Source organism: Aphelocoma coerulescens, assembly GCF_041296385.1.
Source record: "Aphelocoma coerulescens isolate FSJ_1873_10779 chromosome Z unlocalized genomic scaffold, UR_Acoe_1.0 ChrZ, whole genome shotgun sequence".
NCBI lineage: Eukaryota > Metazoa > Chordata > Aves > Passeriformes > Corvidae > Aphelocoma > Aphelocoma coerulescens.
Window position 1 is genome coordinate 11,899,456 of NW_027184085.1, and position 20,820 is coordinate 11,920,275.

Below are 20,820 nucleotides of genomic sequence, written 5' to 3' on the forward strand. Positions count from 1 at the left end.
GGGGATGAGACGGTGAGTCCTATGGTGAGGAGGCTCCGGGCGTATGCAGACACTGTGCACGGCCCAACACAAGCAAGAATCGCAGCTGTGGAAAGGAGTCTGTCAGAGACCATACAGAAGATGGAAGATAGGATGGATGAGACTCATCAGAAACTCAGGAAGGAGCTGAAAGAGGGCCTTCTCCAAATCGCATCAGTGCAGACCAGAGGCCCTGTTACCAGAAGCAGACATCCCATAGCTAGGGAGAGAGGGTACACCCCAAGAGCTAACTATGGTTCTTCCTGTGTGACCGTGCGGAAGACATGGAATGTGGGATGGAAAACCAGCTTCTGTCCTGGTAGCATGGGTGCATGAATTGAAGGATGGTAATGCTGAGAGAGGGAGTGCCACCAGAAGGGAAGTAGCTCGAGTTTCGAATGATAACCAGGACTAGAGGGGCCCTGCCTCTAGCCAGGTAGAGGCCAGGGAAAATTGCGTCTTTTGGACAGTGTGGGCCCGATGGCCTGGCACATCAGAACCACAGGAATATGAAGCCTTGGTTGACATGGGTGCACAGTGCACCTGGATTCCATCCTGACACGTGGGGGCAGAACTGGTTTCTACTTCTGGAGTGCTGGGGATCGCAGCACTTCACCCTGCTTGAAGCCGACATGAGCCTAACTGGACAAGAGTGGAAGAAACATCCTATTGTGACTGGCCCAGGGGCCAGTATTCAGATTTTCTCCGGAGTGGGTATTTCAAAGACCTGAAGGGACTCAGGTGGGCCTTTGGAATAGCTACTGTGGAGGCAGAGGGCATTCAGCAATTGAACACCTTGCCTGGGCTGACCGAAAATCCTTCTGCAGTTGGGCTCCTGAAGGTAGGAGAGCAGCGAGTGCCAATTGCCACCTCAACAGTGCATCACCGGCAGTACCAGACAAGTAGAGATGCTGTGATTCCCATCCACACAATGATTTGTGAGCTAGAGAGCCAGGGGGTGGTCAGCAAGGCCCACTCACCCTTCAACAGCCCCATCTGGCCTGTGCGCAAGTCAGAAGGAGAATGGAGATTGACTGTGGACTATCGTGCCTTGAATGAAGTGACTTCACCATTGAGTGCTGCTGTGCCGGACATGCTGGAGCTCCAGTATGAGCTGGAGTCCAAAGCAGCGAAGTGGTATGCCACTATTGACATTGCCAATGCATTTTTCTCCATTCCTCTGGCAGCGGAGTGCAGGCCTCAGTTTGGCTTCACCTGGAGGGGTGTGCAGTACACCTGGAACCGACTGCCCCAGGGGTGGAAGCACAGTCCCACCATTTGTCATGGACTAATCTAGACTGCACTTAATACTGTCCTTGTCTGGCTCCATGGGGTCCTGCATGCACCCACAGAAGCATGGGTGGGTTCAGGGTTATAGTCAGTAGCAAAGAGTTGAGGGGGGCATTTGCGTGCGTTCCAGCAGGAGCATTTATTGCTGCTACACTGTCCAAGGTTGCAGAGGCAAATACGGACATGATCCCGAAGCTCACCATTTTATCCGGGGGCCGGGGAAAAGGCGGGAATAGGGAACAGGGACCAATGGAGAAGCTCTCGAGGAGTGACGAGGGGCGTAGAGGCTGACAGCCAACCAGGGAATTCAAACTGGGATAGATTAGCATAACAGAACAAGCATCCTGGGAGAAGCCTTTCTGGTCACCCTAACACGAAGTGGTTCTTGTGGTGCTAGGGACTTGTCTTACTGAAAACCCTCTGTCTCTTGTAATGTATGTTCACCAGCCACCACATGCACTGGAAAAGGGTGAGGCTCCAGAATATCTGCAGTACATTGGTGGTATCACTGTGTGGGGGAACACAGCATCGGAGGTATTTGGGAAAGGAGAGAAGATCATCCAGATTCCCTTGGAAGCTGGCTTTGCCATCAAAAAGAACAAAGTCAGGGGACCTGCCTGAGAGATTCAGTTCCTGGGGGTGAAGTGGCAAGACAGACGATGTCAGATCCCCACTGAGGTCATCAATAAAATCACCATGATGTCTCCAGTGACCAACAAAAAAGAAACACAAGCTTTTCTAGGCGCCAGAGGCTTTTGGAGGATGCACGTTCCTGAATACACTCAAATTGTGAGCCCTCTCTATCTGGTTACCCGTAAGAAGAACAATTTCCACTGGGGCCCTGAACAGCAGCAAGCCTTCACCCAGATCAAACAGGAAATGGCTCATGCAGTAGCCCTTGGCCCAGTCAGGACTGGACCAGAGGTGAAAAATGTGCTCTACTCTGCAGCTAGGAACAAGGGTCTGTCCTGGAGCCTTTCGCAGAAAGTGCCTGGGGAGACTTGGGGTTAGCCACTGGGATTCTGGAGCAGAAGCTATAGGGGTTCCAAAGACAACTACACTCCTACAGAGAAAGAAATCCTGTGAAGGAATCCAAGCCGCCTCAGAGGTCGTTGGCACTGAAGCACAGCTCCTTCTGGCACCCTGACTACCAGTGCTGGGGTGGATGTTTAAAGGAAAGGTTCCCTCTACCCACCATGTCACCAATGCCACATGGAGCAAGTGAATTGCCCTCATAACACAACACACTCGTATTGGAAACCTGAATTGCCCTGGGATCTTAGAAATAATTACGAATTGGCCTGAAGGTGAAAGCTTTGGTCTCACTGATGAAGAGGAACAAGAACAAGTGACGTGTGCTGAGGAAGCTCCACCATACTGCCAGCAGAAGAAACGCACTACGCTCTTTTCACTGACGGTTCCTCTTGCATCGTAGGGATGAACCAGAACTGGAAAGCAGCTGTATGGAGCCCCACACGACAGGCTGCAGAAGCCACTGAGGGAGAACGTGGATCAAGCCAACTTGCTGAACTCAGAGCCATCCAGTTGGCTCTAGACATTGCTGAAAGAGAGAAGTGGCCAAAGCTCTACCTTTACACCGATTCGTGGATGGTAGCCAATGCTCTGTGGGGGTGGCTGGAAAGGGAAAAAGGCCAATTGGCAGCGTAGGGGAAAACCAGTCTGGGCTGCTGAGGAGTGGAAAGATATCGCACTCAGGTAGAGAAGCTACCCATGAGAGTCCGCCATGGAGATGCCCATGTCTCCAAGAGTCAGGCTGATGAGGAACACTGAAACAACAAACAGGTAGATCAAGCTGCGAAGATAGAGGTGTCAAAGATAGATTTGGATTGGCAGCACAAGGGAGAGTTGTTCCTAGCTCAATGGGCCCATGATGCCTCAGGCCATCAAGGCAGAGATGCCACCTATAGGTGGGCATGAGACCGAGGGGTGGATCTAACCATGGACAGTATCTCCCAGGTGATCCATGACTGTGAGATGTGTGCTGCAGTCAAGCAGGCCAAGCGGGTGAAGCCTCTGTGGTATGGTGGGTGATGGTCCAAATACAAGTGTGGGGAGGCCTGGCAGATTGATTACATCACACTGCCTCAAACCCGCCAAGGCAAGCGCTGTGTGCTCACAATGGTAGAGGCTGCTACTGGACAGCTGGAGACCTACCCTGTGCCTCACGCTACGGCCCGGAACACCATCCTGGGCCTTGAAAAGCAGATCCTTTGTAGGCATGGTAGCGCTGAGAGAATCAAGTCTGACAACAGGACTCATTTCAAGAACAGCCTTATAGACACCTGGGCTAGGGAACATGGTATTGAATGGGTGTACCACATCCCTTACCATGCACCAGCAGCTGGGAAAGTGGAACGGTGCAATGGCCTGCTCAAAACCACCTTGAAGGCACTGGGTGGGGGAACTTTTGAAAACTGGGAGATGCATTTAGCTAAGGCCACCTGGTTGGTGAACACCTGAGGCTCCACCAACTGAGCATAAGCCCCTGCATACAGTAGATGGAGACAAAGTCCCAGCAGTGCATAGCAGGGGACTCTTGGAAAAATCTGTTTGGATTACTTCTGCATCGAGTAAAGACAAACCCATCCATGGGGTTGTCTTTGCTCAGGGGCCAGGTTGCACGTGGTGGATAATGCAGAAGGATGGAGAGACACATTGTGTACCGCAGGGAGATTTGGTGTTGGGCAAGAACTGTTTGTAATGTTGGAATGTCTATATAGATGTTTGTCAAATGTCACTGCCACTGTTTGCATATAGCTATGTATATGTATGTATAAATGTGGGGGTTTAAAGCTGAAATGTATTAATTTGGGCATTGAGCAGACAGTATGGAATAAGGGGTGGAATGTCCTGGGGTGACGTTATGAAGCCACTTTATTCCTTAACCGCCCGCTCAGTGCCCAAGGACGCTGTGCCTTTAGGATGGACCCGGGGCTGGAGCCAGGAGCCGAGGGGGCGTTGAACGGTTCGGCCCAAGGGCTCCAGGGGCTCTGCAGGGCTCGGGAGGGAGTGCGCCGGGAGCACTGTGCTGTTTTTCTGGGTTTCCTTTGTGTTCCAGCTAGCTGGGAAAAGGTTCTGTTGGGTTTTTTCTTGTTCTTTTTTCCCTTTCCTTCCTCTTGCCTCATTGCCTCCCTTCCCTCCTCGCCGGTCCGGGGAGCCTGCAGGGGCAGCCCTGGCAGGCCTGTGGGGTGGCCCCGGCTGGTCTGAGCCCATGTGTCTGTTCCCTCTCTGTGCATTTGTTGTATTTTGAGTTGGTTTTTTTTTATCCTGTTCTACCCTGTTTTGTTCGTGTGTTAATAAACAGTTTGGTTTCTTTTTCCCACTTTCACTCCTTGTGACCCATTTGTCTCATTGATGGAAGAAAAGGGGAGGAATACTCATTCTGGAGTGTTTCCTCCTGAAGCTTTGTCTCAAAAGCCGAGATAGCAGGGGGCTCAGGGATAGCAGAATAGCCTGCTGCTTGCCTTTCCACCTCTCCTCGTGTCAGCTACATGGGGATGTGCTGCATGTCAGCATAGGACAGCAACAGCCCAGGGAAGACCACACTGCTCTGTGCTGCAGCAAACCACATGCAGGGCCCCAGGAGAAGCAGCCAAGAAAGGGCCAGTGGAGAAGCTGGCAAGAAAAACCTTGGCAGATGCCACTTGTCTATATGGAGCTGTTAGAGCCAACTTCATGTTCTGTGAGTTTGCCTGAGAGTAGCTGTCTGGGGGAAGGAAGTAGGTAGCGTGCGGTTTCAGTGGTGACTGTTTCAGAGCTACATAAATAACTGCTGCTGTATGTATGTTGTGTTTAGACCATAAATCTGATCTTTGGGTGGGTTGATGGCTTTGGCTGTCTGTGAGGTCAGGGCCTCAGTCTGCTGCTGTGGGACATCTCGGGACCCAGGCTGAGAGCAGCTGTGCCTGTTGAATAACTATGGAAAAGCTCTGGGGAAATTAGGTGTGGATCAGCATAAGCAGATGTGATGTACCCCAGCACATGTTCTGCAGGCACAGCTGTAACACAGTGAATTTTTTCAAATAAGAATGGGTACAAGAGTTTTAAGACAGTTCAGTGACCTAAATCATCTATTAACTGTGGGTTTGGTCTGTCACAGAAAATACTAAAAGTACTGAATTTAATGTCAAAGCACAATATAAGAGTTTGAGTACCTTGAAATGGTCATCCATAACACCACTTGGTTCTGGAGATGTGGGTCACTGGGAGTGCTTGTGGATGGTCACCAATTTTCAGCAGAGCATTTCATAGAAGTGAAAGTTTCAAATGCTTTTCTTCATCCCTGCCTCCTCCTCTGTTTGGATCCTTCATGGTCCTTTCGAACAGAAGTAACAGAGACACTAAGCACAGACTAAAACCATACTTTATTTTCGTTTTATATCTCTGTTCTGCTCAGGGCAGTAACAAATTAATTCTCCTCAATGGTCATTTCCTTAAAGCCCCTGTCTTAGAATTACAGTGGAATTGCAGCTGAACCAAAATCAGTGATTCAATAAGTGTCTACTAATTGTAACTGAGTTACAATTTTTGCAGCTACAGAATAGATGTACCAGCCAAGCCTGCTGCTGGCAAGAAAGCTGTGTGCTTTGCCCAACACCTACAACCTACAAAGCTCCCCAGGCTATGGTACTGTGTCACAAAAAGTCTGCTAGGAGAAAGGACAGCCTATGTCACATCAGACACAGTGGTGGCATCCTGCCTGGACTGTCAGAAACATACGGCTCTTCTGATTATCACTTTCTGCCTCTGCACAAGCAGCAAAGGTTTGTGCTTTTAGCCTTGCTGATGTCAGTCCCCATCCCACTAGTGGCTTCAGGAAGGTCTGTTCTGTGGTACAACCCTTAGTTCCTGGGGCATTTTATGGCAATGCATTTGTAGGTATTTACAAACCTTTGGCTGCCCTGATAGACTCTTAATTGATGAGTTTAACACGGGTATTTACGCAATCATCGGGTTTTCAGTCTATTATTTTAAAAGCCTGCTCGCATGTTGATCTGTCCAGATTCACAGTGTTGGCCCTCTTTGTACATTTTCCAACAGCCTGAAATGCTCAGACAGTTGGTAATGGGGCCTCCTACCAGCAGCTGGAGATTGGAAACAGGCACATCTCAGTGACATCATCTCCTGCAAGGAGCTCAGGGCTGGAGCCCATCTCCCCCTGTTCCCGCGGGTGGCCGTCTGCTCCTGCCTGCCTGGCTGGGCCTGGTGTGCTTACGGGTGTGCTGTTGTTAACCCTGCCCAGCAGGGATGCTGCAGCTGGTGGCTGCACCCAGTGACCCTCAGGAGTCTGGCATTGCCTGCATCAAAACACCAGTGTGCCTGTATGGGAAGCCGTTGCTCCGCTGTAGTCACTTCCATTTGGGATTAACCAAAGTACTCCTTAGTGATGGCTGGGCTCCGGCCCACAGCACTCTTTCTGCACTCCCTGTCATAGGGCAGCAACAGTCCCCACCTGCTGCACATCAGAAGCCCTGTCCAAAAATGTTTGGATGCATTTGCTTCTCTGTAAACACTCAGCTGCCCACCAGGAGTCATCCCTCGAAGAGTCTGGACAGCAAGGCGGGTGCCGGATTAAACTGCATTTATCCAGACAAAAATAAAAAAAAATCGAAACAGTCCTGAGAAAGAAACCTGTCATTCCTTCCCCTCGGAGACTCCCTCGCAGCTGGAAAACTGTGGGGACTGACAACTCAAAGCACCAAGGTCTGCGCTGCCCCACTACTAGAAATAGTTTGTCTGGATTCTTGGTGTTCATAGTGCACCTCCCAAAAAACCAGCGCTGCGTTCAGCAGTTGTTGGGGCCACAGCCGAGTGTGAGCACAGCTGGACAGATGTTGCAGAGCCGGGCGCCTGGAGGAAGGCACCGCTGGGGACGGCATGTGCTCCCTAGTTGTGCTGCTCCTGCCTTGTCCCCCGCCCGTGTGCGGAGGGTCGGGAAGCGGGCCGTGGGAGCGGGTCTGTCCCGAAGCCCTGCACGGCCTGAGGGTGGCTGTGTGGTTTTCAGCTGTGTCTCCCAGTGTCCACCCACTCTGTCTGGTTTCACCGGGCTTTGTGTCCTTTGTTATTCAAAGGGTTGGCAGTTCACGGCCTCTTGTCTCTCTGGGCTCCCACTCAGAGCCCAATCTGCATTGCGAGTTCATATCGCAAACACAACTGCCTGCACCAGATGTATCCCTGAACATTAGCAAACATAGGTATTAATGTTCATGGGCTACAAGGTACATAGTTCTCTTGTTAATTAGTATTCTATGTCCGATCGGTTAATGATTCCCTCCGTTCTTACGCTAATTAGTCCGCACTCTCAGTCTTCATCTTCTTTCGACATGGTGGGCAATGAGTCAGTCTGCCATGATCTCTCTCTGCTGGAATTCTTTTTACCCAGTCGGAGTCAGTTTCAGCACAGTTGCTGAGTTGGCTTTATTGGTTTCTTCCTTATCTTGGGAGTTCTGCCAAATGTCCTTCTGGCCTTAAAGTTCTGCATTCTTCGTGTCTACCTACTATCAATAGTACATCCTTCTTCCCAAACTTTCTTAACCTCCCCCCTAGGTATGAGATCATTGAAACAAGTGAAGCCATAAACCTTAACAAGGCAATCCTACAAAGAATTTATCTAACACCTAGACATAACTTAGGGCTTGTTAGCTGCTATCTGTTTCATGGATTAAGTCCCCTTTCTTGTTGATTAGGGTTGCAAATGCCTAATTGGTTGGAGTCGCTCCACCCCTCCCTTATGTTGCAAACCCATTACTGCACTTCACTGGCATTTACGGGGTAAAATCCTAACATATGTTCAGACAGATTTCTTATCTAAGACCTCCAGCTTTCTGCTCACTTGCTCTTTTTCGGTCGACTCCATAGTCCCATCTGAGCTGGAAGGGGTAGGAAGGAGGCTGCTCAATTTTCCATTGAGAGTTTTAACCCACATACAGACATAGCCTCCCCACCCACTACCCCACCTCGTGGGGGTGAAAGTGGGAGTGAAATGCCCATTGTCTCTCTGCCCAGATTTTACACGGTGTAACACAAGGGAAGCTCTTCATGGACAGTGCAGCTCTTTCTAGACTTCCTTGGATGCATTCCTCCAGTGCTTGCACAGATTGACGTTCACAGTCTGGAGGACATTCAAGCCCACTTCTCACTTCTGTGGGAGTCTATTACTCCAGAGAGATCAGAGCTGTGTAGGACACCTGATTACATCTCCCTCCAACACTCTCTGCCTGGAAGAGCCCTTGCAATTAGCTGTAGCAATGCCAATGCACCGCCCCGTTGTCCTCAGACCCAGCTAAGGGCAGTAGCAGGGCAGAAAGAAGCTGAACCCACCTGTTGTCACTTCCATTTATACCTAAGCAGTCCTAGCCCCCCTCAAAGTGAGATTCACATGAGTTTTTATCTCAACAGGAAGGCATCACGTGACTATTCTGTAAGAGCAGAATTAAAAAAATAATTCTGTATTTGTTCAGTTTAATGTTAGTGTTCTTTAATGCCACTGTTCAGCAAAAGCACTATTTAGTGCTACTGTACACAGTTTCTACATATTTATTTTGGTAAGACCCACCTGCTGGATTCTTCAAGCTGCTATAAAATGAAGTTAAAAACCGACACCTACAGGAAACAGTATATGGCTTATGTCAACTTTTCCAGCTGCTCCACTAACCTCACTAAAGACCCATGTAGTCAAGTATGCAAGAATACTATTTCCTTATAAATCCATGTGTAAATAAAAACTAAACAACTGGGTCTTTCCCATCACTAACTTTGAAACAGAGGTACAGAACTGAACTCCCCCCAGGGAATTTTGTGCTTTACAGATCAAAATGTTTGTAGAAAGCCAAGGGGACACAAAAATTCAACATGTTGGGAGGCAGGAGATAACATTAGCACCAGCACAGTTGTTTTGTTGCATAAAGATTGTCAGGACCAGGAGCCAAAGGCATTATTTTGACTTCTGGAATCTTCAAAGACTGGTGGGGACTCAAGGCCTACCGGCAGTAGTTTTCTGGTAGAATGGAAGAAGTGCCTTATTGAAGGCATGAGGTCAGTTCTTACTCTGAAAAGCACAAATCAAAATAATTGCAGGGAAAATCACTTGCTGGTTTTGTGGCTTCTGGATGTGGGATGCCCACAGCCCCCAGTGCTACCCATCAGAGCTGCCAGGCTGCACCTACCACAGCTCCACTGAACCGGAGTGGGAGGCACTAAACCCAGGACCTGGTTTAGTTTACATGACCAGTAATTCCGAGTACTCCCACGCACCATTTTAAAAGGAAGCAGGTGGGCAAAATCTGAGTTACGACAAGCCTCTTATGTGATGCTACTAAAGGGAAATAACATGAACTAAACATTTCTTCTGCTGCAGGTTTCCTGCACTCTGCAAGGGGAAAAGTGTTGTTAAAAAGCAAGAGACAAAATGTACTAAAAGTAACCCGAGTTCTGGATCCCATGCAGTGCGTCAGGAAGCTAAATTTAATCCAAAAGTGGAAATCTGCAGAATTCAAGTAGCTTACGAGGTCAAAACACTGCCTTTCCAGGCATCCTCCTCTTCACCCTTTTTATTTTACTCTGTTGGAAGGCAGAAATAGAATACTTCACAGATGGACCCTAAATCAATTCACTGCCTTTCAGCAACAAGTCTGTAGCCCATGTTTTTGTACCCCTACAACCATATCCATGAAGGCAAAAGAGCACAAGCGCGTCCCCACCTCTGGGAGTCTAGGCTGGGACTCAGCCCATTTGAGGTACAGACATTAAGTCCTGCACAAACCATACGTGCCTGTAATACATAACAACTATGAAATGCAAGTTACTTTCTGGTATTTTGTGGTGTTCTGACTTCTTAGGGTATTACTTCCATGACCACTGTTGGTAGGCTACAGAAGAAATCATTAAAAGTACTACTTCAAGAAGTAACACAGTACATCTGTAGGCAATTATATAAAAATTCAAATGTTAAGCCACAATTCCTGAACACAATACAAGAAACTTGGGTACTCTAAAATAAATGACACCAAGAAAGCAGTCTGCTCAGCTGCACTTTTATCCTGTCACCTAGGGATTATGTAAATCATCCTTAACACTCACTAGTCAGGGATAACATCAATAATTGCCAATGAGACCACAACTTCTTTTTTTTTGATTGAAGAAATTGAGACAGTAAGCTAGAAGGAAGTTCATTCATACTGAATACTTACATTTGGAAAAAAAACCCAATAAATAAGAGTAACTTAGAATATTAGGTATCTATTTCAGCCTTGTCGTTCAAAAATTTTTAATTTTTTATCAAACATAAACTTTATTGCAATAAATGAATGACTTGCACAAAAAACAACAAAAGTGAACGGCTAACACTGTGCATTTTGAAAGTATACTCTTGCTGACATAAACAAGAGGTGAAAAATGATCCACAAAAGCATTTTAAACTCAAAATAAACCCAAAGGGTTCTGTTGAACAATGGAGCAATCAACTTGGTAACATACAAACATACTGTTTTCCACAGAAAACAAAGCAGGACCTCATGTGACAAACAATAAAACTTGACCACAGTCTGAGGCTGTAGAAAACACCTGCAGATTGCTGACTCTTTGATCACATCCCACAGCAGGGAGGGCTCAGTCTCTGTGTGTGATTTGCAGACTCTGCATCCAGTCCAGTGCCTGGTTGGTCCCAGGTACTTCCTATTCTGAGCAGGTTGTTTGGTATGAAAGGACAAGTAGACTTTTGACCTAAACACAACTCAGCTTCTGTTCTGAAGGTGGGACACTGCAGAAAACTGCCCAGGATCCACACTCCCTTTTCAATGAGTATGAGGTCAGCCCCATTTTCAGCAGAGATATGCATATACCACTCCATGGAACACAGGCAGATATTCCCCTGCTGCTGTTTAGGAGCAACTCCTGTTGCTGAAAAAGGCTACTGAGAAGGCAAATGAATTTCACAAATAATTTTAAATATGAAACTTTTCTCTCTTACAATTCTTAGCAGCATTAGTAGAGAGCAGCAGGGTAGGAACAGGGACAGGAACGTACAGAAACACTTCAGCTGGAGCATTCTCGCAGTAATAAACTACTGATCCAAAACAATGATGTTGCCAGAACAGTTATGAGTAATGAGGCTTCTATATCACAATTATCAATTCAACATCAGTTTGCAGACAAAATGGTAAATTGGTGTCAGACGAAACTCCGAAGAATTGAATTATATTAAGAATTAATCAAGATGAGGAGGACCCTACTGGCTTCACTGACAAAACATGTCAGCATTTGCCAGAAAGAAACCACCTGCTGCTATTAAGACATCAGTTTGAAAATGTTGTCCTCTTTCAAAAGAAATTTGGTTTTAAGTCACTGAAAGTTAACTGGCTAATATACAGCTAGTATTCAGATTTTCCCTTGTGTAATTGCTTACTAGAAGCCAAAGACAAAAAAACAAAACAAAACCAAAAATTCTTGGAGAATACTGTACAAAGCATCAATGTATTACACAAACAGTACTTTAACATCTGTGCAGGAAGCAGTGCCTATAGGACATCAACTCCCCTTTCTGCTTTTTCAGCTTCAGTTTGAGTCAAGGCTAAGAAATGTTTGCAGTCGAAAAAAAATGAGTCTTCAGCTTTCTTATTCGAGCGTTAAAAAATAAAGACAATATTAACTCTATCAAACTTTACAGCTTTCATTTAGTTTTGTAAAAAAATATAGTATTTTATATAACCAAAAATATATTACAGACACCAGCACACACACCTACAGCTCTGCTTCAGTGGTGTTCTCATCAGGGCAACAATAGTATTCCACAAAACAGATCTGTCCATCTTCATTCCTAATCATATACTGCAGTGAAAGAAATCCTTGAGCATCTGTTCGAATGGACACCTTACAAGACAAAGCCAGTGCCTTTGTGGATGGTTTAAGCAAAGAAATCTTGTACCTGCAGGAGAAAAAACAGTAATCTGAAAAAAAAATACGTTGTGCAAAGAGGAGCTGAGACATTAGTTATGAATAAAGCCACAGAATAAATAAAAAACAATTAGGAACACACTTATTTGGTCTTTACCTGGTAACAACATTATGTCATTGTCAGCACTTAGCTTTTGATTACAGACACAGACTTTTATCAGATGGGGAGTATTTTTGCCCCCCTATACTAATAAAATAAATGTTACGGTAATGCAAAAACAGCTTTTAAATTTCCCATCAAGAACACACAACCTGGCATAGAGGGAATCAGTCACAGACTTTCTAACCTGTTTGTCTGGGTCTGGCTACAGTGGAATGCTTCCATCAAATCGGAGTCCCTAGGGTAGTCTACATGTGCACTTCCAGCATTTCCAAAAGTGGATAACCTGGAAGACAAGAAGCACCATCTCAAAATACCTGATCAGAGCTCTGTAAAAACTCATCAAAATTAGTCATTGTACATATCTTGATAACTGTTTCACAAAACACATTACTATGTTAATTAGAATACATACTGTGATTCGCTATACTCATTACAATTCTTCCTGAAATGAACCAGTATTCTAAAATAGTGCCCCTCTCTCCACCCTGAAAACTTCTAGTCCTCACCAAAGGAAGCCAAGCAGGAACATTTAGTTGAAAGCAGTTTCTAGTACCTGAAGTAGGGTTTATCTGGAGACATGGTAATCTGCAGAACTTCACTGGTCATATCCAGTTCAGCAAATGCTTCTCGTAGTCCCTCTGACTGCAGGATAATTTTATTAACAACCTTTGTACTGCAGAAATCAAAATCTAACAACTCCTCAGGTTCTTGAGTGTTGATTTTGCACACTGTTACTACTCCTCCTTCTTCCAAGAACAGCATCAGGGGATACCCATACCCACGGTAACACATTCTAAGGGCGGTTGATGTTCCTGAAAAAGAGAATGAAATACATGTTCTGCAGATAGCATAGCTAGGACTTTTGATCATTTTAGAAAACTCATTTTTCTGGCACATGGGGCACAGGTCAATTTGATTCACCATGTTTGGTCCAGCCTCCCAATATGCTACTAAAGCACTCTAAGTGCAGCCTTCTATACACCCTCTGAAGTGCTAATGGTTATGCAACAAAATTAAATGACTTGTGTGTAGACAAATAATTTCACCCACCAGACAGGAAATGCCAGCTGTGACAATGAAGACACGCTACGTATAGTTTAGAGGAATTGGAAAATCCTCATGGTCCTGTGTCTTTCTCCGGCTCACATCATCTTTCCTTACTACTCTTGCTACTTGTACAACCCAAACTGAAGTTTATGCGGCCGAGCTTGTGCTGCAGCCACACCTTCCTGTAGCAGGTTGTCACCACCTGAACCTCTTTTCCCAAAATCACAGCACTCTTTAGTACAGTCGATTTAGATCTTTAGGTGAGTCCCAACCAAAACTGCAGAGGAACAAGGAGTTCAACACAGAGCTGCAAGGGTAGAAGTGCCCAAAAAGCTGTCATGGTATCACTCCCCTCCACCTGAGTACACAGTGCATCCTGCAGCGCCCACACAGCCTTTCACGGATTCAGGGAAAATATACTACACCTGGCATCGAGCTGGTTCCAAAAATGGTCAGGCAGTCCAGAAGAACAGACAAACTGATCCGGAACATCACCGACTCCTCCTGAACAGAAAATTCCTGAAAAATTTCTGCCTGTAAGTGAAAGTAAAGAGATGAAAAGTGGGGAGTTTCTCCAATTATTTTACGGTTTGCACTTCAGAGCTTCCCTTTCAGAAATCTATGCAACACAAAGTGATTTCTACATGCAGCACAGCACTGATTATAGAAAATGGGTCTTCATCCTCAAAACTAAAAAAACACGATCAGGCCACAGTTGAAACAAGGCAGGATGGCATAAACATGAAATCCTAAACACTTGTCTTTTACAGTTTAAGCACAAGCTACAAACGTTAAAGCCTAAAGCCACCTACTTATGGAGCTGGAAACATTCATGGAACTATACAATGTGTCACCTGCTCAAAGCATGAATAAACATTCCCAATACTAAAAGTATGTCAGAACAGAACAGTGAGTTCACCACTATGAAATATGTGCTAAATGCTTCCTTTGACTAGCCTGATGGGGGTAAACTGCTCATGCTATCCCGTTTGTCACTGGCACTCACTGCTTTCTGGCACCTGCAAGAACAGGGTATCTCAGAAATAAAGCAGGGTGGCATGAGCTATTTTTGGAAAAGCCATTTCATGTTTTCCTGGCAGCCCAGAGGGCAAACATCAACCTGGAGTGCTTTGAGCATACCACAACCATTTTCAATCAAGTGTCTGTGAATCTGTACTCTTTCACAGCTGACATAAATCCAACCTTTTGGCTTTTGGATGAGATATAGAAACACTTAAAGATGGATACTATGAGCGCTTGCTTGTGCAACTAAGCACAGCATGGCCAGAAGGAGCCGTGGGTTTGGCAGACACCAACACATCAAACAAGGGCGCAAGCCCACCACACTGCCAGGTGTGCAGGGATGTATGGGATGCAGGGTTTGGAATTCCAGAACCACAAAGACCCATAAACAAGGGCAGCCTCACCACGGCCCTTCCTCCACAGCACCTCACACACCCCTGCCTTGGTCCAGCAAGGTCTCCCTTTCTCTGCAGGTCAACACAGAATCATGGAATTGTTAGGGTTGGAAGGGACCTCCGGAGGCCATCCAGTCCAACCCCCCTGCCAAGGCAGGGTCGCCTGGAGCAGGTGACACAGGAACGCATCCAGGTGGGGTCTGAATGTCTCCAGAGAGAGATCTGCCCTGGCAGATGTTCCAGTGCTCTGCCACCTTCAATGGAAAGACGTTCTTCCTCATGCTGAGGTAGAATTTCCTGTGTTTTAGTTTATGGCCATTGCTCCTCTTTCTGTCACTGGACACCACTGGAAGGGGTCTGGCACCAAATTTTTGGCACCCATCTTGAGGTATTTATATGCATTAATGAAATCGCCTCTCAGTCTGCTCTTCTCCAGACTGAACAGGCCCAGCTCCTGCAGCCTCTCCTCATAACAGAGATGCTCCAGTCCCTCAATAATCTTTGTGGCCTCCGCTGGACCCTGCCCAGTGGCTCCTCGTCTTTCCGACACCGGCGGTAACCGGGGCCTGTGCAAGGTCTCTAGCAGCGGTGCCCTCCCCCGCGCTGACGCGCCCGTACCTGGATGAAGGCGTTGGCCTGGATGCACTTGGCATCCTCCACCGTCACGCGCAGCCCGCTGGCCGTGGCGAAGCAGGTGGCGTGGTCCTGGAAGTGCACGGCCCGCAGGAGGCTGGATAGGTGCCGGGCATTGTCCAGGCTGGCGGACAGCACGTAGCGCTCGCCGCTGGCGGGCGGCGGCGCCGAGAACGGCATGGCCGGGCAGCGGGAGCGCGGCCGGACGGGGAACACAGCAGGCGGGAGCACAAGAACCGGAACGCGAGCACAGGGAAAGCGAGCGCAGGAAGTGAGATCACACAGCCGCGAGCACAGGAAATGTGACACGGGAAATGTGACACGGGAAGTGGAGCACGCGAGCAGCCCGGGATGGCGGGGGGCCGGATGGCGGCCAAGAGAAAGCGTGGAGCGCTGGCCGCGGGGAAGGCGAAGCGCGCCAGGAGCGCCGCGAGCGCGGGCGAGGCGGTGCCGGAGGGCGGCCCGCGGGAGCGCAGCGTCCCGCCGCAGGAATACAGCATCCCGCCGCCCGTGTCCCAGGTACCGCCCGGGGTCCGGCCTCCCCGCCGCGCCGGGGCTCGGGCTGTCTGAGGGAACACGGCTGCTAAGCCGAGGCAGAGAGGTTTATTCGTAATCTTTTATAATCCCAGCACAAGTAAAAGTAAACCTGGCGGTGCGTTGTTTCCGTGAGAAGACGCGAATTCTGTTCTGGTCGATGCCAATAAGATGTGTTACTTCAGTCTTAGAAGTGTTTGAAAGAGTTGGGCAATTCTTTTGTATACGGAGGACATATGGAAACTGTACCTGTTCCATTTAAGAATCATCCGGAGAAGGTTTCGGTAATGCTTGTAAGAAAAACGGAAAGTACCTCGTGTAAACACAAAGATTTTGCAATGTGCTTACCGGCAGTAAAAGCTGGGTTGTGTTCTGGAATTGTGCCTGAGCCCATTTGCAGGAGAATAAGCGATGCACGTGGCTTTTTAATATTTCGGTGGGAGTGAAAGGCTGTGCCTGGGAGCACACTCGACCGGGATGAGGACGGTTCCTCCTGTAAAGGCAGTGTGCCTCCATTCTGTAGGGAAGTCTCCACCCTTGCTGAGACAGTGGTTCTGTCTGGGTGGGCAGATAAAAACAAGGATTCCTGCTGTATCTTTCTGTATTTACTGTCCAAACCTATTTTTTTTCTCTGTTATAACAGTATTAAGGCTAGAAGCTTCCCACATAATTGTTGTGTCTCTTTAACAGGGCAAATGGAAAAACAAGGAGCGAGTGCTGATATTCTCCTCTCGTGGAATTAATTTCAGAACAAGACACCTAATGCAAGACTTAAGAACATTAATGCCTCACTCTAAAGCAGGTGGGGGTTAAACATCATTCCTGACTTACATTTCGAGAATACTTTTAAGCCAAGAGGTGCTAACAACCTATTCTTTTATTTTTTTTTAAATGTGGTACAGAAGAGTTTTGATTAAACTTGTATGTTAAACAAACAAACCTCTTCTGAGCCAACAAGTACAGCAGTTGTTGTATCATAATATTTTCTGGGAAATGAATCCCAAGGCATCAGTCCTGAACCTGCGCAGTTAGTTTTGGTGCTATGTTTATTTATTCCATAATACAGCAGAAACAATTTGATAATTAAATTTCATTTTTAAACTAGTCAAGTTTTAGCAAGAGGACTGACTGTTAAAAGCATCTCTTGTTTTCCAGCCTTGTAAATGTTGGTTTTGTCTTCCAGATACTAAAATGGACCGTAAAGACCAGTTATTTGTGATCAATGAGGTAACCAAGGATTTATCTAGTGCTTCTTTATTTTATGTTCTATGGAAATTCAGTGTGCAAGGGAAAAGGGCAATCAAGTTCAAAGGATCTCACACTAGTTATAGGAGTTGCACAATTTCATTGGCAAAAAAATATTGATATTCAGAAAGCACATGTGTTTAAACAGAAAGTTGACTTTTGATTAATAAAACCAGAATGAAACTTTTAATTAGATAAAGAATCCCATCATGAAGAAATAAAGCATGATGTGCTTTTCTGTATAGGTGAAAGGTATAGTGCAGCTTTTACTTGAACAATTCAGGACACAGATATGCAGCCAGCCCATATGTAGAAAGGTGTTGGTAGTTCTGAACCTAGAACCTAATGTCTCAGCTCCTGCTCTTGTGTTTGTACCCTGGAGAGGTTGTTCCTATCAGGTTGTTTGTCATTTTAATGAAGTTATTAAGTTATTACTCCTTAGAGTAAGTACATGAGATTTTTTTTTTTTTTTAATGGCTGAAATTTGGGGATCAGTAGGGGTCACTTAATAAGACAAGATCTTTGCATTTGAACTTGCATTTTGGAGAGGTGAAAATACTAGAGATGAAGGTGGAAAGTTTTCAAAAATCTCTTCAGAATGTTTGTAAACAGCTAATCTGATGTGTCTTGTGTAGGTGTGTGAAATGAAAAACTGCAATAAGTGCATCTTCTTTGAAGCCAAAAAGAAACAGGATCTCTACATGTGGTAAGGAAATGTTATGTTTTGTTACATTTCTGTTTATAGCTGCAGATGCTTCAGTTCTAGTTGAAGTTTCCTACTGTAGTAGTGAAAATGCATGAAATAGTGCTGCTTAGTTAAATGTGTTCTATTATTGCACTTCTGTGGATAGTGCATGACCAGCTTTTGGAGACTGTTTGCAGAAGCATTTTATAAAATTATTTAGAAAGCAAGTGTTTATGAGCATGTTAAAGGAACTCAGTATGGCTGTAAAAGTGACAGGAACTACTTCAGTGCAGGAATAACTGGTTGGGGTGTAGTGTGGAAATCTAGCACATCTTCTGGCTGCTGTTAATGTTATTCTTTTCTCTCTTCCCTGCCACCTGTCCTCTGCAGGCTTTCAAACACACCACAGGGACCATCTGCTAAATTCTTGGTACAGAATGGTAAGCTGGTTGACATTATTGTGTTTGTACTCTTGCTATTTTGTCTGAACAGTTTTCTGTAAGTAATAAAATAACTTTTTTTTTTTTAAATCACTGTAGTTCACACACTGGCTGAATTGAAGATGACAGGAAATTGCCTAAGGGGTTCAAGACCCCTTTTGTCTTTTGATCCAGTAAGATTTTATTTCATTGAGTATTTTTTATTCTCTTTGCATGACTATTGCATTTAACCTTGTATGTAAAATTACGTTTTTATTCTTTGTAGATATTTGACCAGGAGCCACATTATGCCCTCCTTAAAGAATTGTTTATTCAGGTCAGTCTCTAGTTCTGTCTGGTGTTTCTTCACTGGAAATGTATTTTGGCAACATAGTTAAAAATTGAAAATGTTTTTTTCAAGTAGCAGTTTTACACTTCTGAACTTTGAAAAGGTCACAAAGGATTGGGATCACATTCTTAACATGACTGCAACACTTAAATTTTGGGTTATGAAATGTTACTTGGGTTTGGGATCTTAGAAAATTGAAAGGAATTTAAAATAAGCCATTTATGTTTGACCTCTTAAATTGCCAATATTCAGAAATACTGCCTTTTATTACAGATATTTAGTACACCACAGTACCACCCCAAAAGCCAGCCTTTTGTCGACCATGTCTTCACCTTCACCATCACTGACGAAAGGATCTGGTTTCGCAATTACCAGGTGAGTGTTCTTTCTTTGCTCTTCAGAAGGAGCTCAGTGGAGTAATTTCATATCAAATCCATTAATCAAAATAAAATGAGGAGAATCATCAATATTGTTACCAGAATACGCCAGCCCCTAGTGCTTGCAGATTCAGTGTCCTGAAATTACTTACCTTCTCCCGTATCTCTGAAGAGATCTGGTTCAGTCAATTTGCATTCAATGAGTTGTGATTCTGTGAGGGATGTCTTGGTAGCAGGACATACTACGCAAGGCCTAAACTGTGCCTTCTAATCTAAATTGCTGCTTTGAGCCAAAGTGATCTAGAGCTTACTTTCTATAGAAGGAATTTACAAGTACCAAGTAGTCCAAAAGCTTGTTTGAATTTCAAAGAGTTGCTGTATGTAGAGAACTGGGTTTATACAAATCTAGCTAATCAGGTACTCTATCAGAGACTTAAATTCAGTTGTGTATTACTATATGCAAGGTGCCTACAAGGTCATATGCTTTGATTCAATCAATGAGAAATTGAGAAAGTTTTCTTTTTATTGCAGATAATAGAAGAAGATGCATCTCTAGTAGAAATTGGGCCTCGTTTTGTCCTGAACCTCATAAAAATCTTCCAAGGTAGCTTTGGAGGACCAACTCTGTATGAAAATCCTCATTACCAGTCCCCAAATATGGTAAGCAGCTCTTTGTTTTCTTTTTCATTTAGCGACTAATTTGAAACAATCTTGCAGTCAGTCTGTGCAGGAGCACAGTATGCCTTTTCCCATGACCCTTTGTAGTGCCCTAAACTGATGACAGTTTGTGAACAGAGTGGTTTTGTAATCATTAAATGTATGCAGAAGTCATTGTCACTGGAAAGATGGCTCTACACTGAGGGTCATGACCATTAAGCAGAGAAATTACCATGTGTTTCTTTAATACCAGATTTTTTCCATCTTGCTTATTTGAAACATGATGAAATTTAAATTCTTATTTTTATAGCATCGCCGGCTGGTAAGATTGTCAGTGGCTGCTAAATTCAGAGAAAAGCAGCAAGTCAAAGAAGTGCAAAAGATTAAGAAAAAAGGGACTAAGGTCCTTGTTGAAGAAGATCCTACCGAAGTGGTCTTTGAAACTCCAGCTGAGGAGAAGCCAGTGGAAATTCAGCTTGTGAAACCAGAGTCAAAGCCAATTGTTAAAGATAAGAAGAAGCTACGCAAAATTCAGAGGAAGAAGCAAAAAAAGCTGTTTAGAACTGAAGGATCTGCATAGATGTTACAAGGGATGAAACTTGATACAATATTGACCGAATATTGTAAATATTTGAATTTACATTGTACAGACAAACATGTCTGAACTTCAATTTTTAAGTAAACAAAACACACATTTCTTTATAAAGATTGAGTTTGCATTCTTTTATTGTCTTCTGGGTTTTGACAAATAACGTGGCATCCCATTCAACCTGGCCTTAAACACTTCCAGGGATGGGTCATCCACAGCTGCTCTGGACAACCTGTTCCAGTGCATTACACCTCACAGGAGAGAATTTTTCCTAATATCTATAGTCTGATTCCAAGAAACGTTTCTTTACTGATGTAGTAGTAGACTGTTAATGAGTAGTTACAGACCTCTCTGGGTCTATTTCTTTATTACATGCCTTTAACCCAGTTCACAGTTCCTGACCTCATGACGTGGTTCTTCCACTGACTAGTTGTGTCTCCCTGTGCACTCCCTCAAACTTTCTTGAGTTTCAAAGTCTTGCTCAT

At 45.2% G+C, this 20,820-nt stretch overlaps 2 protein-coding genes across 2 annotated transcripts; one reads left to right on the top strand and one right to left on the bottom strand.

The window, feature by feature from the left end:
• Positions 1-10,500: 10,500 nt before the first annotated feature.
• On the bottom strand, positions 10,501-15,660 carry RAD1 (RAD1 checkpoint DNA exonuclease). Its single transcript, XM_069001794.1, has 5 exons — positions 15,466-15,660; positions 13,855-13,963; positions 12,936-13,194; positions 12,567-12,665; positions 10,501-12,250 (listed from the first exon to the last, which is right to left on the bottom strand). The coding sequence occupies exons 1-5, from the start codon at positions 15,658-15,660 to the stop codon at positions 12,067-12,069; spliced, it is 846 nt and encodes a 281-aa protein (XP_068857895.1). The 3' UTR covers positions 10,501-12,066.
• Positions 15,659-20,433, top strand: BRIX1 (biogenesis of ribosomes BRX1). The gene is given in 11 exon segments (XM_069001793.1): positions 15,659-15,824; positions 15,827-15,999; positions 16,705-16,816; positions 17,198-17,241; positions 17,895-17,965; positions 18,335-18,384; positions 18,484-18,557; positions 18,650-18,700; positions 18,986-19,087; positions 19,621-19,749; positions 20,057-20,433. Coding segments are annotated over 11 exon segments (1,242 nt in total). The 3' UTR covers positions 20,327-20,433.
• The last annotated feature ends 387 nt before the right edge of the window (positions 20,434-20,820 follow it).